The 23,452-nt window shown below is 38.0% G+C and overlaps 2 protein-coding genes across 2 annotated transcripts; both read right to left on the bottom strand.

Annotated features, from left to right (window-relative positions):
- Nucleotides 1–66: 66 nt before the first annotated feature.
- On the bottom strand, nucleotides 67–1,659 carry LOC127637582 (growth-regulated alpha protein). The gene is made up of 4 exons (XM_052118715.1): nucleotides 1,417–1,659; nucleotides 731–866; nucleotides 352–435; nucleotides 67–197 (listed from the first exon to the last, which is right to left on the bottom strand). Exons 1-4 carry the CDS (start codon nucleotides 1,478–1,480, stop codon nucleotides 155–157), a joined length of 327 nt encoding a protein of 108 aa, XP_051974675.1. The 5' UTR covers nucleotides 1,481–1,659; the 3' UTR covers nucleotides 67–154.
- A 4,827-nt stretch (nucleotides 1,660–6,486) lies between these two features.
- Nucleotides 6,487–7,483, bottom strand: LOC127641154 (C-X-C motif chemokine 10). The gene is given in 4 exon segments (XM_052123959.1): nucleotides 6,487–6,568; nucleotides 6,744–6,867; nucleotides 7,422–7,452; nucleotides 7,454–7,483. Coding segments are annotated over 4 exon segments (267 nt in total).
- Nucleotides 7,484–23,452: the final 15,969 nt, after the last annotated feature.

Here is a 23,452-nt window from a genome sequence, read left to right as displayed (position 1 = left end):
TTGTTTTGTTGGAAGCTTATGGTTACAAAATTGAATTAGTAATTATACATGAAAATCACACAGTAACGACACACTTGAGTTAGCTCTTTGAATTACAGGAATATTTGAGCATATGGAAAATGTCTTTGTTGTGGTCACTCTTGCCTCTGTTGAGTTATGCCACAGTGGGTACAGAAGTTTCCTTTACAGCTCTTTTGCTGAAGAAAAAGAAACAAAAGAAGAAGAACAATGTTTAAAAGTAGGTCCAAATTTCAGTCCCACTTAAATTAGGAACAGTAGATTAGATTGATTTATCTCTCATATTAATTTGGGGATTTTTAAGGATAAAGATAATTTTTAAGGTTATCCTACCTCTTCATCACATTCGATACAACATTGTTGATCCATTTTGCTTCAGGGTCTATACAAACAGTTTTGTTATTCTTTCTGGTGATTCTGAGGAATTTAGAGAAAAGTCATTAGTTTGATGAATACAGTATGCAATAACTTGTAGCAGTTGCAACAAACCACTAAGGTTAACAAAAATAAACCTACTTTTTATGCTCTGTAAGTGACATTTATATGTCTGAGCTCATCTTGGGTTGTGTGGGATAATGCGCAACTTTTGCTCTGAGGTCTGAGCTCTGAGGTTTGTCATAACAAAGGAAATGTGCACCCCCTCGTACATTTCCACCATGTCTGTGATTGAAGTGTGTGCTACAGATGTGTGTGAGCAAACAGCATAACTCACATGATCTCAGTTTTGCGGCAGTGTGCTCCTGGAGGCAGGATCTCAATTCTTTTAAAAAACCTTGATGGAATGATGGATGCAGTGGTGGTCAGACAGTGACACTTGTTATTGGATGTAAAGCCTTCCATTGAGACAGCTGAAAGAAGTTGTGTATAGTTAGTTTTCAAAAAGGAAAATCAGAAACAAAGATGACAAATACAATTTGAGAGTGTGTGTGTGTGTGTGTGTGTGTGTGTGTGTGTGTGTGTGTGTGTGTGTGTGTGTGTGTGTGTGTGTGTGTGTGTGTGAGCGTGTATTTATCACTTTGTGTGGACCAAATGTCCCCATAAGGATAGTAAAACCAGAAATATTTGACCTTGTGGGGACATTTTGTTGGTCCCCATGAGGAAAACAGCTTATAAATCATACTAAATTATGTTTTTTGAAAATGTAAAAATGCAGAAAGTTTTCTGTGAGGGTTAGGTTTAGGGGTAGGGTTAGGTTTAGGTTTAATATAAAGTTTGTACAGTATAAAAACCATTATGTCTATGGAAAGTCCCCATAAAACATGGAAACACAACGGTGTGTGTGTGTGTGTGTGTGTGTGTGTGTGTGTGTGTGTGTGTGTGTGTGTGTGTGTGTGTGTGTGTGTGTTGAGATAATAATCTTAATAATGTAATAAATGTAAATGGGCAATTGTCTCTTACCAAGCAGATTTGTAAAGCAGCAGATTGTAACAGCTGCCAGCAGTAAATATGTGCGCTGTGTCATGTTGAGGCTGAGATCAGAAGTGCAGTAGAGCAGGTCTAGGATGAGAGATGTCCTCTGCCCAGCTTATATTGATGTTCAGAAGAGGAAGTATTGGAGAGGAAAAAAAATGAGGTGAAAAACAAATATGCATACGAATGGGAACTTACCAGTCAAAGGAAAATAATTCAAATTTTAAGTGAAGATGGAAAGACAATCATGTATATTCACATTATAGAATTACATATCATTTATTTCATTTGTACATCCCATATTATTTTTGGAGACTTCATATTTCAAAGCATAGTTAGCTCTCAGTAAAATTAATGGATTTTGGTCATATTTGGTTAGATTAATTTATGCTAATTCAAGAAAGTTTGAACACATCATTATTAAAAGCTTAAAGTGACTGTAGAAGAAATAATTTTCATCTTTCATTTTTCATTGAAATGTATTATTATTATTTATCACACAATTGATCACAATGGTTTGGCCAAAAACAAAACTTTCACTGTTTCACATTGCAGTTGGTTTCCATTCTCTTTAAGTGATTTGAAATTTTGAACTTTCAGTTTCGTGCTTTTAGATATCGAGATTGAAAGGTGATGTTTCTTCTTCGTTACTGCACCATGGTGGCTTCACTGAATTTAAGTCTGTTGGAACTATAGAACTTCCTGTCCAGATATACCATACAGAAATATTCTGTGAATTGACATTTATGTTGTGATGTTTAAGTAAAGACTGATTTAAAGAACAGTTTTCTTCACTGAAACACCTAAAAAATGTGGTTCATGTGGTAGGCTAATATCTAAATCTTCTGGTTTATTGCATTTTATTGTTTTGTCTATTAATTACAAAAACATTATTTAACATCACTGAATCAATTTAGGTAACACCAAAAAAAAAAAAAAAATGACTGCTTTTTACAGTGTTGCAGATTAGAAAAATTAACATGTGAAGTTTAATCTGAAACAATTAAATGTGACAGTTAATTTAACACCTGTGGCCAAGGGCTGAGGATTTGTGTAAAATTATGGTAAAAGTAAAAAAATGTCATGAATATTCCCATAAAATAAATACATTTAGCATGTTAAATGTAAAATCTTGGTATAGAAGTTTTTATTACAGTGTAGCTGCAGCAAATATGTCAGGGACAGAAAACTCACATATAATATAAAAAACAGTTGTGTAAATTACAAGAAAATTACAGTGACATTTCTTTCTTTTCTTTATTTGTGACTTGAGCTCCTGACATAGACTCAAATTTCCAGCTATGTTTAACATGGGGGTTTTCGTGTATTTAATGATTAGTCAGTGACAATTTCTGAAGCTTGTTTACTAAAATAGTTTGATGATAAACACTATCGCCATGTCGGACAGACAGAAATTTCCAAATTAAGGAACAGAAAATGCTGGCCTGTGTGAGCTGAAGATTTGGTCTATTTTAAAACGGCACAGCCCTGAGCACAGTACATAGCTTTCTTTTTACTGTAACTTAAGTATCTCATGCTATCTATAATTATCTGAGGGATTCCAGAATTATGAAGAAATAATTTTTTTTGGCACTGCACCACATAATTGTGTGCCAAAGATGATGGTAATATTTTAAAAATGTCTTTTCCTTACCAGTGACTTATTTGTATATATGGGTCAGTTGTTCTTTGGTGGCACACGGTGCCTTGAATTGCATAATGGAATCAAAAGATTAATGAGGCATTTTGGAGCATAATGTTGAACCAAGCATAAGACAACTGTGCCTGAGTTAAAGGTATGGACAATGATCCTAAATACCTGCAAAAACCCAGGACTGGTCTGGAACGGCAAGCAAAGGGTCCAAATCTAAATCCTATTAAATAAAAGATCACTTGAAAGAAGGCATCTCAGAGAGAATCAGAAAGAAGATTTGTCCATATTGCCAGTAGAGAGATGTAAGAATGTTATTGAAGCACTGTTAATTATATACAGTATATAATGTATATTTAGGCATACTTGGTATTTATGTGTAGAATTTAGATTTTTTGTAACAAAAATCACTGTTCTTGAAACAGCTGTAAATTTACAATCACGGCAAGAATTTTAGAGATAAAAAATAAATATTAATAATTATGTGTTTATCAAGGAAATGAGAAGTGTCAGGGGAGCACATCTCTACCAGGGCAGCATTCAGTTTTACATTATGACCTGAGAAAGCCAAAGCGGTCAATATGCAAGACCTGTATTTAATAATTTAAAAAGCTATCTTGTGAGCTAACCTGTTGTATGAGTAAGTCCAAGGCTCACGAAACCATTTACAGAAAATGTAATAACATCACAGCTCATTTCCATCACACAATTTGAAAAATCTGAAACATTACACATTATACCAAAAAACTATTTAAGGTTTATGAAGGCCTTGATCAGATCTTTATTTCAGGACATGTGATAAATGTTTTAACACAGAAAAAAGTAATTTTAAAGGTGTTTCATTTTTCAAGAAGTCAAACGTCCCCCCTATTATTGAAAAGTAAAAAGTTGATTTATTCTAGGTTGCCAATATCTGTCCAGGCCAGGATTTTTGCTTGTAATATCAATAGGCTATTTTTGAAATTCTTTCAGACAAAACGAGTACCTAGAATTGTTATATTATGTAATTTGTATTAAAGCTGAAGTACTGTAATTATTTGCTGCGCCATCGGAATTGGAGAAATAAACATTTGTTTTAAAAAAGCCTTCGCAATATGCCCCCTTCTGTTGATCAAAAAGATAGTCCCCCCTGCAGCTCATGACATTGGTTGAGTCAATGTAGCTGTTGGGATAGTCAGGCCACTCAAAATAAAAAAAGAAATACATGTATTATCACTAATGGCTTACTTATAGCCTAGTTGTCTGCATAGTAAGCAAATTATTTTATCACCGCAAAAGTTACACTTCAGCTTTAATTGTACAAATTCTATGAAATTAAACCAATAATTTTCCATGATACCAAAGCAGTACATGTGGTTTTAATGTCATGTACATTAGACATTTACGTGGGTGTTATAAATGTATGTTGTTTAAAAAGGATGCTTGAGGCATTTGTTCCACTTTCCGTTCACAAATTAGATGCTGCCTTCATGGATGCTGATATATAGCATGTGTGGGTGCACTCTGTGGATTGTAACCACACAAAGCTCCACTCATTTCTACTGTATGTAAAGACATTATGACTCACACATTTACTCATTACTCGTAATTACTCATCAGGTCACTAATAAATTACATTTCTCAAAGTATGATTGATGCAATGACATTAGCTATTCTCTAGCTCATTTTCCAAGTACCCCATTACTGATGTCACTGAAATGACATTAAGATTCATTAAGATTAGATTTTCACTCCAGAGTACATACATTTCTAATGCCTGTTTACATGAGAAAATTAATGACAGAAGACACTGTATGTTTTATTTCAACAGTTTCTGGCTTGTCTTACCATTTTCTAGTATGTATCAAAATATTAATGTTTATCATATTCTTGTTTACATCTAAAAATGTTTTTACAAATTATGATTATTAACACTGATGATACAGTCCCTTTGTCGCTGATCCCCAAAGTCTGGAAAACACCCAGACCACCAAGATCCTAAATAAAGGGTTCACATTACTAATTTCCCCAGTACATAACATAATTGACAATGGTGGTCAGCACCTTTTTGGCTTTGCTTAATGCTTATAGGCTCTTTTTTTGGTCTGTCTGGAGTCATATTCTCTTTGTTTCCCTATGACTTAAACGTATCATCCTAGCCACGTTTCATCGGCTATGGTGTCTATTACATACTTTCTTTAAATTGCCACTTTTTTTTTTTTTTTTTAATAAAAGTTTTATTATTTAATGCAGAGGCATTCATACATTTGTACTATAAGTGTGTCTTAACTGTTCAAATACTTTTTGGAGCCACTATAGTCAACTATGTTGCAAAATAAACAACTGAATGTTAATTCTTTCAGTGCCATCTGCTGTTCTAAATGGGGCAGTACAGACCTCCTAAATCTGCTTTTGTTTTTACACAAATTGTCTTAATTCACTCTGCAAAACTATATAATACACACATTTGGATGTGCACAGACCTTTACAGAATTATGATCACTCTTGCTGACATTATATCAACAAAACAAGGGATTTTTATTTACTTTTCCTCTCCACAAACAATGTGAACTTTGAGGCAATTTGATCACATTTTTGAAGATCAAATGTTTACAAATTTATATAGCTAATGAAAATCCCTGAAATGAACACATTTTTGGAGATTCATTTGGTTATTAAATACTTGAGATGTAATAAAATGCCAAATGTGTTTGAAATTAACAGCAAATGGTTGACTTTTTCTGAAGTAGTTATTTTAAGTAAGCATCATAATTTGTTACTTAAAAAAAGGATTTTGTTGTCTCAAAATGATTTTCATTAGTTTACAAACTATAACTATAGTCCCGGTATCTACACGATATCACTTTGTATTCAATTTTTATTCCAATAACAGACAGGGTAACACAAAACATCCAATACTAGACATCTATACCAATCGTACAAGTTGACCATATTCTTAGACACAACATTTGATATCAGAAATAATAACTCTTGTATTTTATTTTATTTTTGTTCTTTATTTTTTACAAACTATTCATGGAATACAATGCATTAGTTAAATCTTTTTTAAATATAGGTATTAGATTGTGGGTTCCCCATTAATGCCCAAAGACCGTCTTTATTTAAAGGCTAAAGGACTTTTCAGAGCAAAACAAATTCAGACACACTAGTCCATTCATAAACATAACAGAATTTCATCCCTTCTGAATATAAATTTTGTGTGATCTTTCACATATAATTAACAAGTGGATTATTGTCCTTTTTTTTTTTCTAAAAACACAACAGAGCAAATGACATGAACAGGTTGGATAACAGCATCCTTACTGGCATTAGATGTGTGTTTTGTGTGCATCATAGTCTGTCTCTTGTGTGCAAGTGATTACTGTTGATGTAGTTGAGAAGTGCATCTGCAACTGAAAGATTGGAGTTTACTGTATAGATTTCAGTCGCCGTCCCATTTGTGATTCAGGATTCAGGCAGACTTCGACTTGAGGATTCTTCAAAGTAACACTGTGAGCAAAGTAAAGAGCTTTTAGTTTGATCACATCAAATAACTATTGATCACATATTGATTAAGCACACACACACACACACACGTCACAAATAATTTTACTTACTTCTGGGGGCAAATTTTTCCCCAAAGTATAGTAGGCCACGCACACATTCTGAATTAAAATCAGATTACCCAATCTCAGTGGTGTCACAGAATGCACTTGGTTTATGCACTTTCCACTTCTTGATGTTTTCAGGCCTCAGCTTTTTGTATATTTTGAAACACGTGCATCGCTGGCTCATGAACATATGCTGCCCTGCAAGCAGAGATGAACACAAACTTTTAATAAAACTGGGTGGTACCACTTTTGGATGTTATTACTGAAGAGTAAAATATCTAACTTAATGTTTAGTTTGTTCGCCTTGTTTTTCTGACATTTCATTATTATGCCAAAAGAGCAATGAATTGACAGGTACAACACGAAAAGTAATTAAACAGGTATACATTAAATGTGTTTATTATGGAGAGGAAATGTTTCAAATTTTTTTAAAGGAAAGTAGGAATTTTAACAGGGAATGGAAAAAACTAAACGTTCATGCTATATAATGAGCCAATCATGCAAGCAGTTACTGTATGTCTGAATCACAGAATTATACAATGAGAATGTAGTCTATGATATGGTTTTTCATAATGAATCATTATTTAAAGCATGATTATGGCATTATGATTCAGGATTGGATGTTAAATCTAAACAGGTAGACTAGACATATAATAATTATTTGCACCATTAATAAACCACAAAACAGGCTATGCAGGTGTAGGCTAGTTATGTATTATAAGTTAACAGAATAGAATGTGTAAATAACTTACCCTCAGTGAAAGCTATGTAGATCAGAAAGACCCAAGGACAGCAATAAAATAGACCGGCTCATGTTTGATCTCAAGATGCAAAACACACTACATGGATTTGAATCTGACAGGACTTTTAAAGACTAACATGGGAATTCCCTTTAAAACCCATTTTCAAAGAAATTACATAATCCTTAGCAGACATGATGCTGCCAGTCATATCAGCCCTAAATTAAAGAACTAAAAAAATTTATGTTGAAGGGGTTGAGATATGTATCTTTTAATATAATAAAGCAATTCTTGATATTTTCTGGGAAACAAGACACTTTCATTGATTGAATTATGTATTTTTGAACTTTAAATGTTTGTTTTGCTGTCAGATAGTGTAAATCCAGGTCAAGTGGAACCCTTTTGCAAAACATCTCAATGACAAAATGTGTCCCAATTTACTGGGACACAAGGGTTTTAGTTCACCAGTTATAAAATAATTTATCATAAAACAACTAAATTCATGTTTAAGAACAATTTAAGAACATTTACTTATTTATTTTATCATAATAAAAATTGGCATATTTTGCTAACAGAGAAGCTGAGGACTTTTACAGATCACCGGTTACATTTGGACAGAAGCAGGTCTTTTCCACAGGGCCAAGTGAGGAGGATTTCTAGGTTTAAAGGACAAGGTTTTGCTAACAGTAAGAGAATGACACAATTTTTATTAGAAATAATATTCTTGCATAAGTTGAATATTTGGACCCAAATAATTTATGTAATGGTTTAAAACAATTCTTTTAAACATTTTTCTAAATATGGAAAAGAACATGTTTTAGTAAAAATCATGTTCTGACAGACAAGAGAACATTTAACTTATTTTGTAGCCATTTTGAAGGTCAAAGACAAAACTGTTCTGCTTCATTCCAACAAATCAATATTTATGAAAAAAAAAAATCTTGATGGACAGAGAATGAGGACATAGCTGATGAAAGTTCATTTTCCTGCAATCTTTCCATTATTGTTTTTATATATGAATATTCAATTCATGATTTTCCTTAATTTTGCAAACATTTAGTATGACACATGTTATTTATTTATTTATTTGGTGTCACAAATGGAGACATTGTGTTAAAGAGAATTTTAAGTACATGAAAAGGTATGTAAAATTAAAATGTTTAGGTCTGACTAAAACTGTGCAAGACAGACAACAGGACTATGTGTAATTGTATTCTAATATAACTGAATTATTTAGTTTTAGAGGAGACTGTGTTTAGTTGTCACACTAGTTTTACTGCAGTGAATATTACTCAGGGTAGGGGGGTATTTTTGAGTCAACTCAACTTCTGTATTGCCACAAACCTTAAAGTTTTGGCTGCAAAACAATACATTAAATAAAATAAAATAAAACATATTAAGCTATTATTAAGCTACATATTACTATCATTATTGCCATGGAAAAAAGCTAAACCTTTTGTGACAACCTTCCTCAATAGCAGTACATGTTTACACACCACATAAAATATTTTTACGGTTCATCTGAAAAACACACACAAAAAAAAACAAAGTGTGAAATTGGTAGGTGTGTTTCGGTAATTGGAAATATCTTAGTCTCAGATCTGGTGAGTTTAGAGGTGTTGCCACATGTGGAGAAAAATAAATCATATAGTTAGCACCTTAATGTATCCCTTTTGCAAAATCCTGATTTCCAACAAATGTTAAAGACTGAAATCAATGTTTTTATGGAGACCAAATGCTCCTCAGTATCTTCTGTGGATATGGCTTGGGAGGCACTTAAGGCGGTTCTTAGGGGTCGGATCATACAGTCTACCTCATTCATCAAAAAATCCAAAGCACGAGAACTTGTGGACTTAGAACGGAATATTAAAAATGCTGAGGCAGAGCTGAAGTGCCGTTTGTCGTCTGATGGCCTCATAATATAGATATAATACTATTTAGTTGTGGAAAGTGGAGTCTTGGTTATTCAGGGCAAGACGGGCATACTTTGAGTCGAGGGACAAAGCAGGAAAACATTTGGCTAGATATATATAAATCAGAGAGAGTCCTTTTCTTCCTTTCCCTCAATGAAATCTGCTGTTGGAGAACTCACCCATTAATATTAATAATGCTTTTAAAGTATTCTATGGACTGGCGACCTGTCCAGGGTGTCCCCCGCCTTTCGCCCAATGTTAGCTGGGATAGGCTCCAGCCCCCCGCGACCCTGTACACAGGATAAGCGGTTGACGATGGATGGATGGATGGATGGAAGTATTCTATCTTGATCTTTATAGTTCCACGTCTTTGCCTACTGATGAAGATATTATAAACTTTGTGGAACCATTAGATCTTCCTAAACTGACGACTGAGCAAAACAATTATCTTGATTCTGAGATAACCTTGGAGGAGCTTGATGAGGTAATTAATGCCCTGCCTACAGGTAAGGCTCCGGTGCCAGATGGCTTTGCCGCTGAGTTTTTTAAATCTTATGCTACAGAATTGGCTCCACTTTTGTTAAAAGTTTATATGGAATGATTATAGAATGGAAAGCTTCCACCAACCATGACACAAGCCCGGATCAGTCTGATTCTTAAAAAGGACAAAGATCCAAGCGAGTGTAAAAGTTACCTTCCAATTTCCCTTATCCAGTTAGATGTAGAAATGTTTTCAAAAATTCTGCCTAATCAATTAAGTAAAGTTATGACATCTCTTATACATACCGATCAGGTGGGGTTTCTTCGAGGCTGTAGCTCTTCTGATAACATTAGGCATCTCATCATTATCATGTGGTCAATATCATGTGCTACAACCTGTAGCAGTGGTACAAACAAATGGACTCTTTTCAGATTATTTTACTCTGGATAGGGGCACCCAGCAGGGTTGCCCTCTTTCGCCATTATTGTTCTGTCTTGACCTGGAACCATTAGCAGCCACGATAAGAAAGGAGGATAATTTTCATGCAGATTATATTTTATTATTAGTCTCCGACCTTCTAGATCTATGCCATGCCACCACAGAATTATTAATTCCTTTTCCAAGTTCTCAGGATACAAAGTAAATTGGTCTAAATCTGAAGCTTTGGCTCTGACAGCATCCAGTGGCCCAAAGAGGGCAATAAGTATTTGGGAATTTTATTCCCAGCAAATTTGTCTGATTTAGTCAGTTAATTTTGATCCCTTAATAAAAAGGTTTTCGGATGATGTGGACAGGTGGGCTTTATTATATTTATCGATGATTGGGAAGGTTATTGTTATTAAAATGAATTGTATTCCAAAATTCAACTACCTGCTGCAATCTCTCCCTGTAGATGTCCCCCTCTCTTATTTCAAACAATTTGATAGCATAGTGAAGTACTTCATTTGGAATGGTAAGTGTACCAGGTTAAGTTTCAATAAGTTACACAGGCGATTGGCAAAGGTGGGTTAGGCCTACCCAAGATTTTGCTTTATTGTTATGCATTCAGTCTCAGACATTTGGCTCATTGGTCTCTTCCACCTGAGAGCCCCTCCCTGGTTTTGTATTGAAAAGGAAATTCTTGCCCCTATCTCGCCACTGCAAAGCCTTTTGATCAAACTAATCGGAGAAGTTAAATCACACCCTGTTATATTTCATTTACAATTGATATGGACAAAAATGCCCAGAGTGTTTAACTCTGCTTATTTATTGAAACGTAGTCTCAAGCATATGGCTCAACCCTAAACTATGTATTAATAAGTCTCCTTTCTGCTGGTCAGAGTGGATTGTGTGGGGGGTTAATACACTCAGTTAACTTTATGATAGTGGAGTGTTGATATCTTTTGAAAATCTATTCCCAGATCTCAATTTTATAAGTATTTACAGCTGAGCCACCTACTCTGTACTATTTTTGGGAGTGGCATGCACCCCCCTAGTGCAGCAGATACTCTGGGTGTACTTATTGCTGCTTTTGGGAAGGGTCATGAGGCATCAGTGTATTACTCCCTGCTAATCCAGAGTCTGGGGGACGGAGCTTTAAATTCTCTCAAAATATTATGGGAGGAAGATTTTAATTAGCTTTTTGAGGAGGTAGTGTGGGCTAGGATTCTTAAAAATGTCAAATCTGCATCTAGAGATGGAAGGTTGTGCCTTATGCAAATTAAGATTTTACATAAATTGTATTGGCTTGGTTTAAGGATACACCCATCTGCTGGCGATGCCATTCAGAAGATGGAGACATCACCCATGTTTTTGGGGGGTGTCGTAAGATTCAAGAATTATGGTTGAAGGTGCAAAGTTTTGTATGTGAGGTGTTGAACACTCAAATCTCATTCTGCCACAGACTCTGTATTTTGGGAGATGGGGAGGTCGTAAATTTGGAGGATAAGTACATAAAAAATTGGGTTTTGACCAGTGTGATGATTGGTTGGCAGGTTATTTTAAGGGGATGAAAGTCAGATGGAGCACCCTCTTTCTTAGAGGGGTGTGCGGAGATGGGGAGGGTGGCTGCTTTCGAAGAGGGGTCAAGCAGAAGGATGGGGGTTTGGAATTTGTTTGACTGGAAATGGGGCAACTACTTAATGTTTTTGGGGGACTCTCGGGTAAGTGCTGTGGAGTAGACCCCGAAGCCGCCGCCAGGCGCCGCCATTTGCGCCATTTAGAATTTCAGCCGCCGCCGGCCAATAATTTCGTAAGCCAAATTGAGCCGCCATCTGATAAAGTTTGGCTGAGCCGGCTAGAATTATTTGCATCAAATAATAATTCTATCACATAGAGACATACACACACGAAATATATAAACAATACACGAGATCTATTTTCCTACTGGATTCATAACAGCACAGTCTTGTGCTCGTTGCTACGATACGCAGACTCACAGTGAATTGACGACCAATTAAAATTGCTCGTTTTCCGTACAGAAGAAGCGATGCATTTTTTTCTCGCACTGAGGTGAAATGGCGGAAAGAAGCAAGCAAGGTAATTTTGATCTCACTTCTCACATACTTTCCTAATTCCTACTTACTTTTTTTTTTAACTTAGGCCTACCCAGACTTTTGTTAAATCTTCAGGGCACGGTTGCACAAACACCTGAATCAAAGATTGATGTTATGAACCAAATATTCTGGAACGGAGAGATGTATAGCACTGAACGTGATATTACTGCAGTAACAAACCACCGTTTCCACATTGCTAATTCACGACGCATGCTTCAGTGTACATTGAAGTGAAATGTGCAAAACTTTGTCCAAAATAATACTGATAACAGTGTGTGTTTATATTAAGGCGAGACATGGCAGGCAAAAACATCGGGGTTTTTTTTACTGGTCAATTTTGAGATTTTTGGATATTTGTCTTCAATAACATGTCTTCTTTCAGACTTGTGGTGAAAAAAGTCTGAAATACACATTTAGGTCTTTATTTTACTACACTTCATCTGTTTGCGTCTGTAGATTTCTCATAAATTCAACAAAAGTTTGCGTTCTTAATCAACATACTTCTCCGCGATCTCTGCCGTCACGCAGGTAGTGTGCTGGTGGAATGCATGTTTAGTTCCACTGGCCTACTGCTCAATGGCAAACGATCATCACTTGCTCCTTCAAGGTGTAATATGATAAGCTTCATCCATGATAATGCCAAGTTATTGTATACAACTTAGCCTACATACATTTAGCCTAAACACAACACATTGTAGGCTATTTGAAAATGTTTAGTAGCATACAGACTGCAAAATAAATATGTACATATGTTATGAAAGTAAAATCTGGTGTTTTCTTTATTACATTGTATTGCATTTTGTAGAAATATAGTGTAAGCCATGCATTGCTTGGAAATATTGAGATCTAGTAGACCTGATCTAGTTGGGGATCAGGGTGGGGTGATTGATTGGGGAGGGGTAATAGTGGGGGTTAAATGTGATTCAATGTATATTTGTTGTATTTTAGCTTTGCGATATGTCAATGAATCAATAAAAAATTTTAATTGCAAAAAAAAAACAGTCTCTGGCTGTCTCTCACAACTTCCTTAAAATCTTAAGGAAGTTGTGAGAGACTACCAGTATTTACTCAGCAAAGTTTCTTAAGTGGTCTGAAAGTGGCTGGGGGTGCATGCATGTGTATGTAAGTATGTGTGTGGGCTGTCTAAGTGAAGTCATGGAATTCCCCAAAAGTGTGCAACTGAAACTGATAATGGAAAGTTATGGTTTACTCTCACTTTTGCATTGCAGCACTTCAAAGGCAGCTTAATGAAACCAGATTTTTGGGATTTACTCTTTTGTTAATATTGTTATTAATGTCTGGGAAAAAAGGCAAGGCGAGTGAACTGCCAGGTCTTTCTGTGTTATATGTGTTGTTACCTATCCCAGAGCAATCTTACCACATGCCAGCTACATTTGGTGAAAGACTTCCTTTTAAAAACCAGATCAACAACTTCCGAGAAATATTTTGCCTGGGTGGGATGCTGCTATAAATATTTTTTAGGAGACAGAGGAGAAAGGGATATTTAATTACGATTAACATTACTTTCAAGAGCTTGATTTTGTAGGCCATAGGCAACAGTGCATATATTTTCAAAGGTAACCAAATCAGATTTTAAAAACATTCATTGTCCCCACTATCTTAGTTTCAAAAACACTGAATTGTTCTAAAAACTTCAGAGGTATTATGACTTTATTTGTTCTATTAGAACATTAATTTGAAATCTGAATACATGACTTCACATCGAATGGGCAGATGGGGAATGAAGTGCAAAATATATCACAAATAATGTGATTATTCAAATTAGTCTCAACAACTGCTATTTTGCAGGAGATATCTCATTGTAAGGAAATATTTAATCTAAGCATTTCAAACAAAACAACCAGGAAAAAATCTGATGAGAAGTATTGTTGTACATTATGTTAAATGTTATGTTACATTAAAGTTAAATCAAAGTAACATATCAAAATAATTTAAACATTTTAAGCTGTTTTCTCTAGATGTTAGATTTACATTTTAAAAGAAACACTATGTATAAAAGCAGATGATTTTTGGGAATTTAGTGACTGGATCTCAAAATCAATCATCTCAGGCTGCTGAGTCTCCACTGAAGATCAAGATGCTGAATTCACACTGTCTGCTGCTGTGTGTTTCTGGTAAGATGCAACACCATTTAGAGTACAAATTTCTAACTTTAATTTAGGTTAGAGACTACAATGTGCCTTAGAGTGCAAGTCTGAAGTATATGTCTTAAAACAGAATATTGAGAAAATAAATGATTAATTGTGCATGTTAACCTTTTTTCAAGCGCTTTCATTATATATTTCTGGGCAAATTTCGACCCTTGATTCAAACATTTCCTCCATGCACCATTCTTCAGTGTGACACTTTACAAAAATTCAAAACAAATAATTTTACTAAAAAGTAAAAATGTATTTTACTAAAAAGTAAAAATAATAATAAGTAAATACATAATCTAAGTGCTTAAACAATCTCCATGGTTTTACAAGAGTGACTTGGAGGGAGAAAAACAAATGCCCTTTCAGATTTTGAGACCCTGCCTGTCCTAAAAGATTCCAATATTAATTTCAAATCACAATTTTATATGCCAAAGTATCATATACTGGTAAAAAATAAATCTTCGCAAAGCCTTTATAATGAGAAGCATTGTGTCAGAGAGGAGACCAGAGATCAAAGTAAGGAGGCAAAGTTACCAGAATTGATTAACAATAATCAAACACAGCTGAGCAGGCAAAGCATGAGGGAACCCAGCACCCTCATGGTGTTTTGCATTTTTTCTTCATTGTTTATAAATGCTTTAGACTATATGTTTCAGAATAAGCCTTACCAGTTATTATCAATCCATTTTCAAGCAGGAATTAGTTCTGGTATAGTTACATTAAATTCAAATCCACTTTATTCACATAATGCCTGTAACACTGTTAAAGGATGGGCAAGGAGGAGGCGAGAACCGGCTTGTCAACATAAATAATATTTTTATGAGAAACTTAAACCAAAACCACAAACATAAACACACATGACGGACATGCCCGTAATTCTCTCTCTCTCGAACCATCGTCACCGGCCGCCTTTATCCCTCGCACGCCTCATCAGGCCGATTGGGGACCGGGCACGTGATATTCCGACCCGGCCCCGCCCCCTCCACTCCACACTCCTCCCGGCGTTATCTCAGGCCGGGGTGCCACCGGCATGACATACACCCCCCCCATCCCTGGGGCGGGGTGTATCTTGCTGTATCTTGAGTCCCGCGTGGTCATCCCCGCCTTCCTCGCCCTGGGAGGAGACAGGAGGGGAAAAAAACAACAACAAAATAGGCGAGGAAAAAGGCCACTATGGTGCGAAAGGGAGAGAGAGAGGAGAGAGAGAAAAAACTCACTCACCGGTTCTCTGATGTACTGTCGTGTGGTCCTCGAACACTCCTTCACACTCAGGCGGATGACAGCCGCTCCAACCCCGGGCGAACCGGAGTCAAACCTTCGACCCCCAGCGGGCAGAACGCCCCTCCGCTTTTCTGGCAGCAAATGGGGACACTCCCCCGTCCCTGGCAGCGGCCCAGGGACGGAGGAGTGTTCCCTACTCCCCTCGTGGACGGTGGTCTCCCTCAACCCCTCCGCGTCTCTGGGGACGCGAGGGCACTCCTCCGCCCCCGGCAGCGGCTCCCTCGCTCCAGGCAGTCCATTTGCCCCGCGGACGGCGGCCGTTCCCCTCATCCGGGCGGTCGGGCTACTCCGTCACCCGGCAGATGGCAGTGGCACACCCCTGGGTGGACGGCAGTGTCGAGGACTCTGCAACGGGCATCCCTCCTCCTTCCCGGGATTTCGGCACCAATGTAACACAGATAAAGGATGGGCAAGGAGGAGGCGAGAACCGGCTTGTCAACATAAATAATATTTTAATGAGAAACTTAAACCAAAAGCACAAACATAAACATAAACATAAACACACATGACGGACATGCCCGTATTGAAACGCTGGTGTCAGGAGCACAACCTCTCCCTCAACGTCAGTAAAACCAAGGAGCTTGTGGTGGACTTCAGGAAGAAAGACGGAGAACACAGCCCCATCACCATTAATGGAGCACCGGTAGAGAGAGTCAGCAGTTCCAAGTTCCTCGATGTCCACATTACTGAGTAACTCACATGGTCTGTCCACACTGAGGCCGTTCTGAAGAAGGCTCACCAGCGCCTCTTCTTCCTGAGACGGCTGAGGAAGTTTGGAATGAACCAACACATCCTCACACGGTTCTACACTAGTACCGTAGAGAGCATCCTGACTGGCTGCATCACCGCCTGGTACGGCAATAGCACCGCCCACAACTACAAACCCCTGCAAAGGGTGGTGCGAACTGCCAGAAACATCATCGGAGGTGAGCTTCCCTCCCTCCAGGACATATATACCAGGCGGTGTGTGAAAAAAGCTTGGAGGATCATCAGAGACTCCAGCCACCCGAGTCATGGGCTGTTCTCACTGCTACCATCAGGCAGGCAGTATCGTAGCATCAGGACCCGCACCAGCCGACTACATGACAGCTTCTTCCCCCAAGCAGTCAGACTGTTGAACAATGTATACTCTTTACTTATTGTATTGTATATTGTGTATTCTATATTGTGTGTATTGTTTACTGTACATTGTATAGAATTATTGTGTTCTGTAAGTATGTGTACATCTGATATGTAAATTGTGTTGTGTAAGTATGTTGTTTACTGTAATCAATTGTGCAAGATTGTATCCCCACTTCTGTAAGCATCCTCTGTGGCCTGACAAAGCTGCCTGAGTTTTGCTGTAAACCATGGTTTGTCATTGTTGTATGTTAAATAAGTTGGAATGCACATATCCTCACAGAAACTGATGTATGATGTCACAGTATCTGTGAGCTTGTCCAGGTCTGTGGCTGCAGCCTCAAAAACTCTCCAATCAATGCAGTCAATGCAGGCTTGTAGTTCCAGCTCTGCTTCATTGGTCCAGCTCTTTACAGTCCTTACTACAGGTTTAGCTGATTTCTCTTTCTGCCTGTGGGTCAGAAGAAGATGAACCAGACAGTGATCAGAGAGTCCCAAAGGTGCTTGAGGGACAGAGCGATATGCAGCCTTTATTATTGTTTAGCAATGATCCACTGTATTTCTGTCTCTGGTGGGGCATATATAATGTGTAATGTGCTGTCTTGTTAAATCTCTAATAATAATAATAAGTGAGTCTGGGTATTGTTGCACCATGTCTGTGATTTGATCAGCCAGCTGTTGCAGCGCTGCGCTCACACACGTGTGTGGAGGAATATACACACTACAAGAATACATGACAAATACTCCCGTGGCGAGTAGAAAGGCTTACAGTTTATGAAGAGTGCCTCTACATTAGGACAGCACGTCCTCTTTTTCCACGTTAACTTTCAAGAGCTGGAAGCTCGGTAGATGTAATGTGCTGTCCAGAATAGCTCCACTCAGCCAGGAAGCACAATGCAGCAGAATTTGCAAAGTCCTTGTTTTTGTGGGTGAGGAGAATTAATTAGTCTGTTTTGTTAGGAAGAGTGTGGAGATTCGCTAGATGGATGCTTGGCAGCATGGTTTGAAAGCAGGCCTACAAGCTCCTCTTGCAGAATTGAGGGGGCTCTGCAGCACCTCTGACTTGCTCATGCTCTTTGGGACAACGGCCACACAAACTCAGTGTGCCTGCTGCACCACCATGGAGGAAAACAGAGATGGAGCCTAGGTGATGTCCCAACGTCCTTGGCCCAAGCACAAGATCATGGTCCCAAGGTCCCTTAGTACTTGGCCTCATGCATTTCTGACATCGCTGGCATGAAGTACGGACTAGAACCAACAGATGTTTTTGTTCCGGCTGCCATAAGGATCCGGATCATACAATCGAGTCCCTGCAGAGCTTCAGTCACCTTTCTAGATAGTCACCGGGATCTACAAGAAAATTGTGTTTATATTTTAAATGTTGTTGGCTTCATGCCAAGTGTGATTCATGAATCAATAAAAGCTGCAGGCCCTGACACAATTGCTCAGGGCACAAAAATGACAATAAAGAGCTCTTTTCCAGTTCATGCCTCGACAATAAACACACTCCCCCTGCCCAAGGGCAAGCGGCGCTCAGCCAGACATATAGGGGCCCTAGTGTCATCTGGCTCATTACGCAGACGCATTGTGCCATCATCTGGGTATTTTGAACAGGATGCTGATGCACAATAAAGCAAGGATACATGTTACTGTAAGGCGGCCTCCAAAGGCATTATTTCCTCCACCGACTCTCCTTTCAAAGATATCATGTCTCCTCGCGAAAGATGCGATTGTGTCGATATGAACAGATGATGGATGGAGAATTACATACCATTCTTGACATTCGCCTTCGAGGGGACTGCTCACTAGTTCAAAGTCCAGCCCTTCTGCTTATCTCTGGCTCCTTGCACATGTAAAAAGTGTGTCAATGCGGAGCTCGCTCCGCTGAGGCTGAGCAGCATTCACGTTATAAATTAACACGACGACTGGTTGTTCTTAGCACAGTCAGAAGAACAAGCTTTTTAAAAACAAAGACCTGTTACTTGCACATTTTGAGTGTTTTGAACTCAAAGTCAACTGGTTAAAGAGCATGGTTATGCCCAGCCACCAGATCTCATTCCTGGGAACAAATCTCTTCTCTGTCTATGTTGGCGCACCTGACAGAAGAATGCGTTAATTCCATTCTCCGGTGTTTAAACGCTTTTAAGCCGGGATAAATATTTCCGCTGAAGCTTTTTCAATTGTCCACTGGGCCTCATGGCCTCCGCAGCAGTGGTCACTCTGTTGGGGCTATTTTGAATGAGACCTCTCCAGTGCCGGCTCAGATTTAAGGTGCCTCATCATTCATGGAAACACGGTCACTTATATATTGTGGTCTCGCTGCATTAACCATTTGGAAAATGCCCACGTTCTATCCGACGGTAGTGGCACAAAGTCAAGTATCTAGCGGCATATTGGTCATGACAGATGCTTCGAAAACAGGCTAAGGAGCCCTATGCTACAGATTTTTAGCCTATGGCACTTAGACAGATGCTCAAATTACATGGTGCATACATTTTCTGGAACTACTTGCTGTATTTCTAGCATTGATGGCTTTCCAGTCATGTGTAGCATCTAGGGTTTTCATGTCCTGATCAGACCCGATCACACGGTGGTTGTGGCATTTACAGTTGAAGTCAGAATTTTACATACACCTTAGCCACATACATTTAAACTCAGTTTTTCACAATTCCTGATGTTTAATCATAGAAAATATTCCCTGTCTAGGTCAGCTAGGATTACTACTTTATTTTAAGAGAATTTTGGCCCATTCCTCCAGACAGAACTGGTATAACTGAGTCAGGTTTTTAGGCCTCCTTGCTTACACATGCTTTTTCAGTTCTGCCCACAAGTTTTCTACAGGATTGAGGTCAGGGCTTTGTGACGGCCACTCCAATACCTTGACTTTGTTGTCCATAAGCCATTTTGCCACAAATGTGGAGGTATGCTTGGGGTCATTGTTCATTTGGAAGACCCATTTGAGACTGAGCATTAACTTCCTGGCTGATGTTGCTTCAGTATATCCACATAATTTTCCTTCCTCACGATGCCATCTATTTTGTGAAGTGCACCAGTCCCTCCTGCAGCAAAGCACCCCCACAGCATGATGCTACCACGTCCATGCTTCACGGTTGGGTTAGTGTTCTTCTGCTTGCAAGCCACAAATTTGCTCCAAATATAACGATGGTCATTATGACCAAACAGTTACATTTTTATTTCATCAGACCAGAGGACATTTCTACAAAAAGTAAGATCTTGCAAACTGCACTTGCAAACTGTAGTCTGACTTTTTTATGGTGGTAAATGGTAATTTCCAAACATAATTTGTTTTGGCTGTATGATGTCACTTTCCACCCCATGTGGTCCAAATCACTCCAATCCAGTGATGATCATTTGTGCCGGTTTGTTCCATTAAAAGAAACACTGTAACTATTTCCTTCCTTGCATATAGCAAGAAACATTTCGGGAGCTGTGACGTCACTCTCCACTCCATGTCATCCAAATCGCTCTGAACTGATCCTGTATGTTTGGCTATCATGTACACTTTTTTATGGCACAAAAGCAGACATTGCTCTTTCATTAAGTTCTTTGCATCTGTTGAGCTGTAGTGGGCACTAAGAACCAAGGTCAATACAGACAAAAAAAAAAAGGACTTTATGGAAAAAATTTGAAGTAGATTACTCCCCACGACTAACATGGTACATCTAAAGTGATCCTGATCGTGATCCTTCTCTTTCTCAGATCCTGCAGTGATGTAAAGATGGAGGAAAGGCTAATCCTTGCTGTTAGCAATTTACCAGTGTTATATGATATGTCTCTGCCCACATACAGGGACATATTTAAGAAATATTATGCATGGAAAGGTGTATCTGAGATCAAGGGGGATTCCATGTAGGTTTAAATCATCATATAGCCTGTAAAATTAACTATTAAATCGTTTGTTTTGAAAATGCGTTACGTGTATGACAGCAAACAAAACCATATAAATGATCAGATATAGTGAATAAACGTTGGCTACCATATGTCCTTACTAATATTTTAATAATAATATTAATTGTAAAGAAATAGTGCTGTTTAGACTCTCCACATACCACTTGCGACCTAACCACCAGCCACTGGCAACATGCAACGACAAAGTAGCTGGCAGTGTGAACGCAGCTTAAATGAGCAAAATGGTCTATACCTATTATTACCTACAATATTATTATACTTAATAATACTGTAGTAATAATAATACTACTTAATTTATTATCGCCTTTGTGTCAAAGTGTGTTCTCGTAAGAATAATAGAGGCTGGGATAGACTTCCAGTATCGCATCTGTTTATAAAGGTGCACTCTAACCCTGTTTATGTTAAATAAGCCTGCTCCCAAGCAGGTTTGAGCTTACAGACCTAGATGTTATTCGAAGAACATAACAATCCAGGATCGGGTCAAATCGTCAACAATGAAATCCAGATAACTCTCTAATCAGCGTATGAAGAACAGAGCCCTTGGCTATAACTGATGGATCAAGACAATTCATGTGAAAATCTATGATAAAACAAGATTGTTTTGATTAAAAAATAAAAAATTCAAAATAAAGTGGGGCAAAAGGCCTCAAAAATGTTCACTCTATACAAGCACTCACAAATCAAGATATTTCGAAATGTTTTCGAAATATTTATGTAAAGTAACCACTTAAGCATATGTACTGTTTTTCTGTTTATTCCAGACACATTTGTCATTTCATAACATCTAATTTTATGACTATTCATGGCTATTTTTAGTAACTGAGATGTGTATAATTTGTTACAATACAATGTTAGTACACCCACATTTACATTTTCATGAGACAGGAGATGAATGATTTACACACATAGGCCTACTGGAAACAGAGATGATAAACTGATCAACATTACTAATAACAACATAATTAGCAAAATGGAGCCACAGTAAATAGGAGAGACACTACACAATATTGATATTGAAGTTATTTTTAGGCTTCTTTAGCAGAAAAGAACTGGCATTCTTTCTTGATCCACTTCTCTATGTGTTGGGCAGAGTCACCAGAGCTTCTTCTCTACACAGGAGCAAACTTTTATTCAGCCAAATATATCATTCTGTACATGATGTAGATGGCCAAGAGACCACCAGAGGCCAACAAGATGTGTCGCGAGTTTTTGATAAAAAACGGCACCCAACTCTCCATCCCCTGAGAAACAAAGACAGAAAAATAAAAAACATGAAGGAGAAAAACAGGGTGTGAGTTGGAGAAGACTGCAAATAGAATGTCTACGGCTGCATCCTTAATGTTAAAAAATGCTGTTTTCGAAGGCTGTAGTCTTTCTAGCAAGTCAGTCCACTGGCAGCCATCTTTGGAACACCCCCCGTGAAGCTGTTTCTGATCATGATTGTGCAGCTCCTATATACTTGAAAGGGGAACCAAAATCTCCAAAACAGTTGGTCAAGATTACGATCAAAGAACATATTTCAAATCAGCAGTAAAACCTGTTACGCATGGTATCATCGCTTTTTTTACCTCAAATATGCTAAATTTTATTTTCCCGGCTTATATAACTAATGCGCATGTACGTTCTTGAGTTAACTGACAGATGATGTCTGTATCTAAATGGTGACTGGCACTTTTACCTGTAAGGAGGCAGTATAGAGTTACCACGGAAACACGTCCTCAAAAGACAACAGAGGACCAAACTGACAAATGCAAAACTCTTGTCTCTGGCTGTCATTTATTGCAATCACATTTGAGGACATGTTCCTGTTTCCATGGCATCTCTGCTCACTACTGCCCACACCCTGGGTGTGTCTCAATAAGCTCCCTATGCTGTGAATCAGTGGGTGCTTCTTATATTCTAAATTGTGCATACTCATTTCCTAGTTCCTCTGTCCTCGAGCATGTGACCTGGAAACCGATTGAAGTCTGCCATCATTAAGGATGTACCAACTCTCTAAATGCACCGTGAGGATCGAGGACAGAGGAACATATAAATAACGCACATATAAATTCTCTTGCCCCTCCACATCTCGCACAACAATTTAATTAATTTTTCATCTTTATGGTTTAAATAAACCATAATTGTCACATACTTCAACGGTGCATCTTGTATTATTTTTCATTTATTATGAATATATGAATAAATAAAGTTTAAATTACATAAAGGCAAGCACGCCGAGGTACTGCAGGTGCGCAAAAATGCATTCTGGAGTAATGTGCAAGTGAAGTAATGTGCAAGTGAAGTAATGTGCAAGTGAAGTAATGTGCAAGGACATTTCATTTTACAAACATGTCTTGCTTCGATTCCTCTGTCCTTGTTTACTTTCCTTCATCCTTTCCTCATTTTCTAAGAGGGTGGAGTTAGGAAGCGAGGAAAGGAAGCAAGGAAAGGAAAACAATTTCAGAAATGAGAAGCACCCAGTATATTGTAAACATGACATTAAACGGGTCTACTTTGCGCAGCACACGCTGGTTCTACTACTGCAAACAACACGATAAATGGTTTATAACGTTCGTGTCGACGCATCCAGTGTAGACAGAGTGTTTGGTATTGTCTTAGAAAGAATACAGCTTTTTAACTGTAA

This window comes from Xyrauchen texanus, chromosome 4 (genome assembly GCF_025860055.1).
Source record: "Xyrauchen texanus isolate HMW12.3.18 chromosome 4, RBS_HiC_50CHRs, whole genome shotgun sequence".
Lineage (NCBI taxonomy): Eukaryota > Metazoa > Chordata > Actinopteri > Cypriniformes > Catostomidae > Xyrauchen > Xyrauchen texanus.
This window is presented reverse-complemented; position numbering and strand designations above follow the sequence as displayed.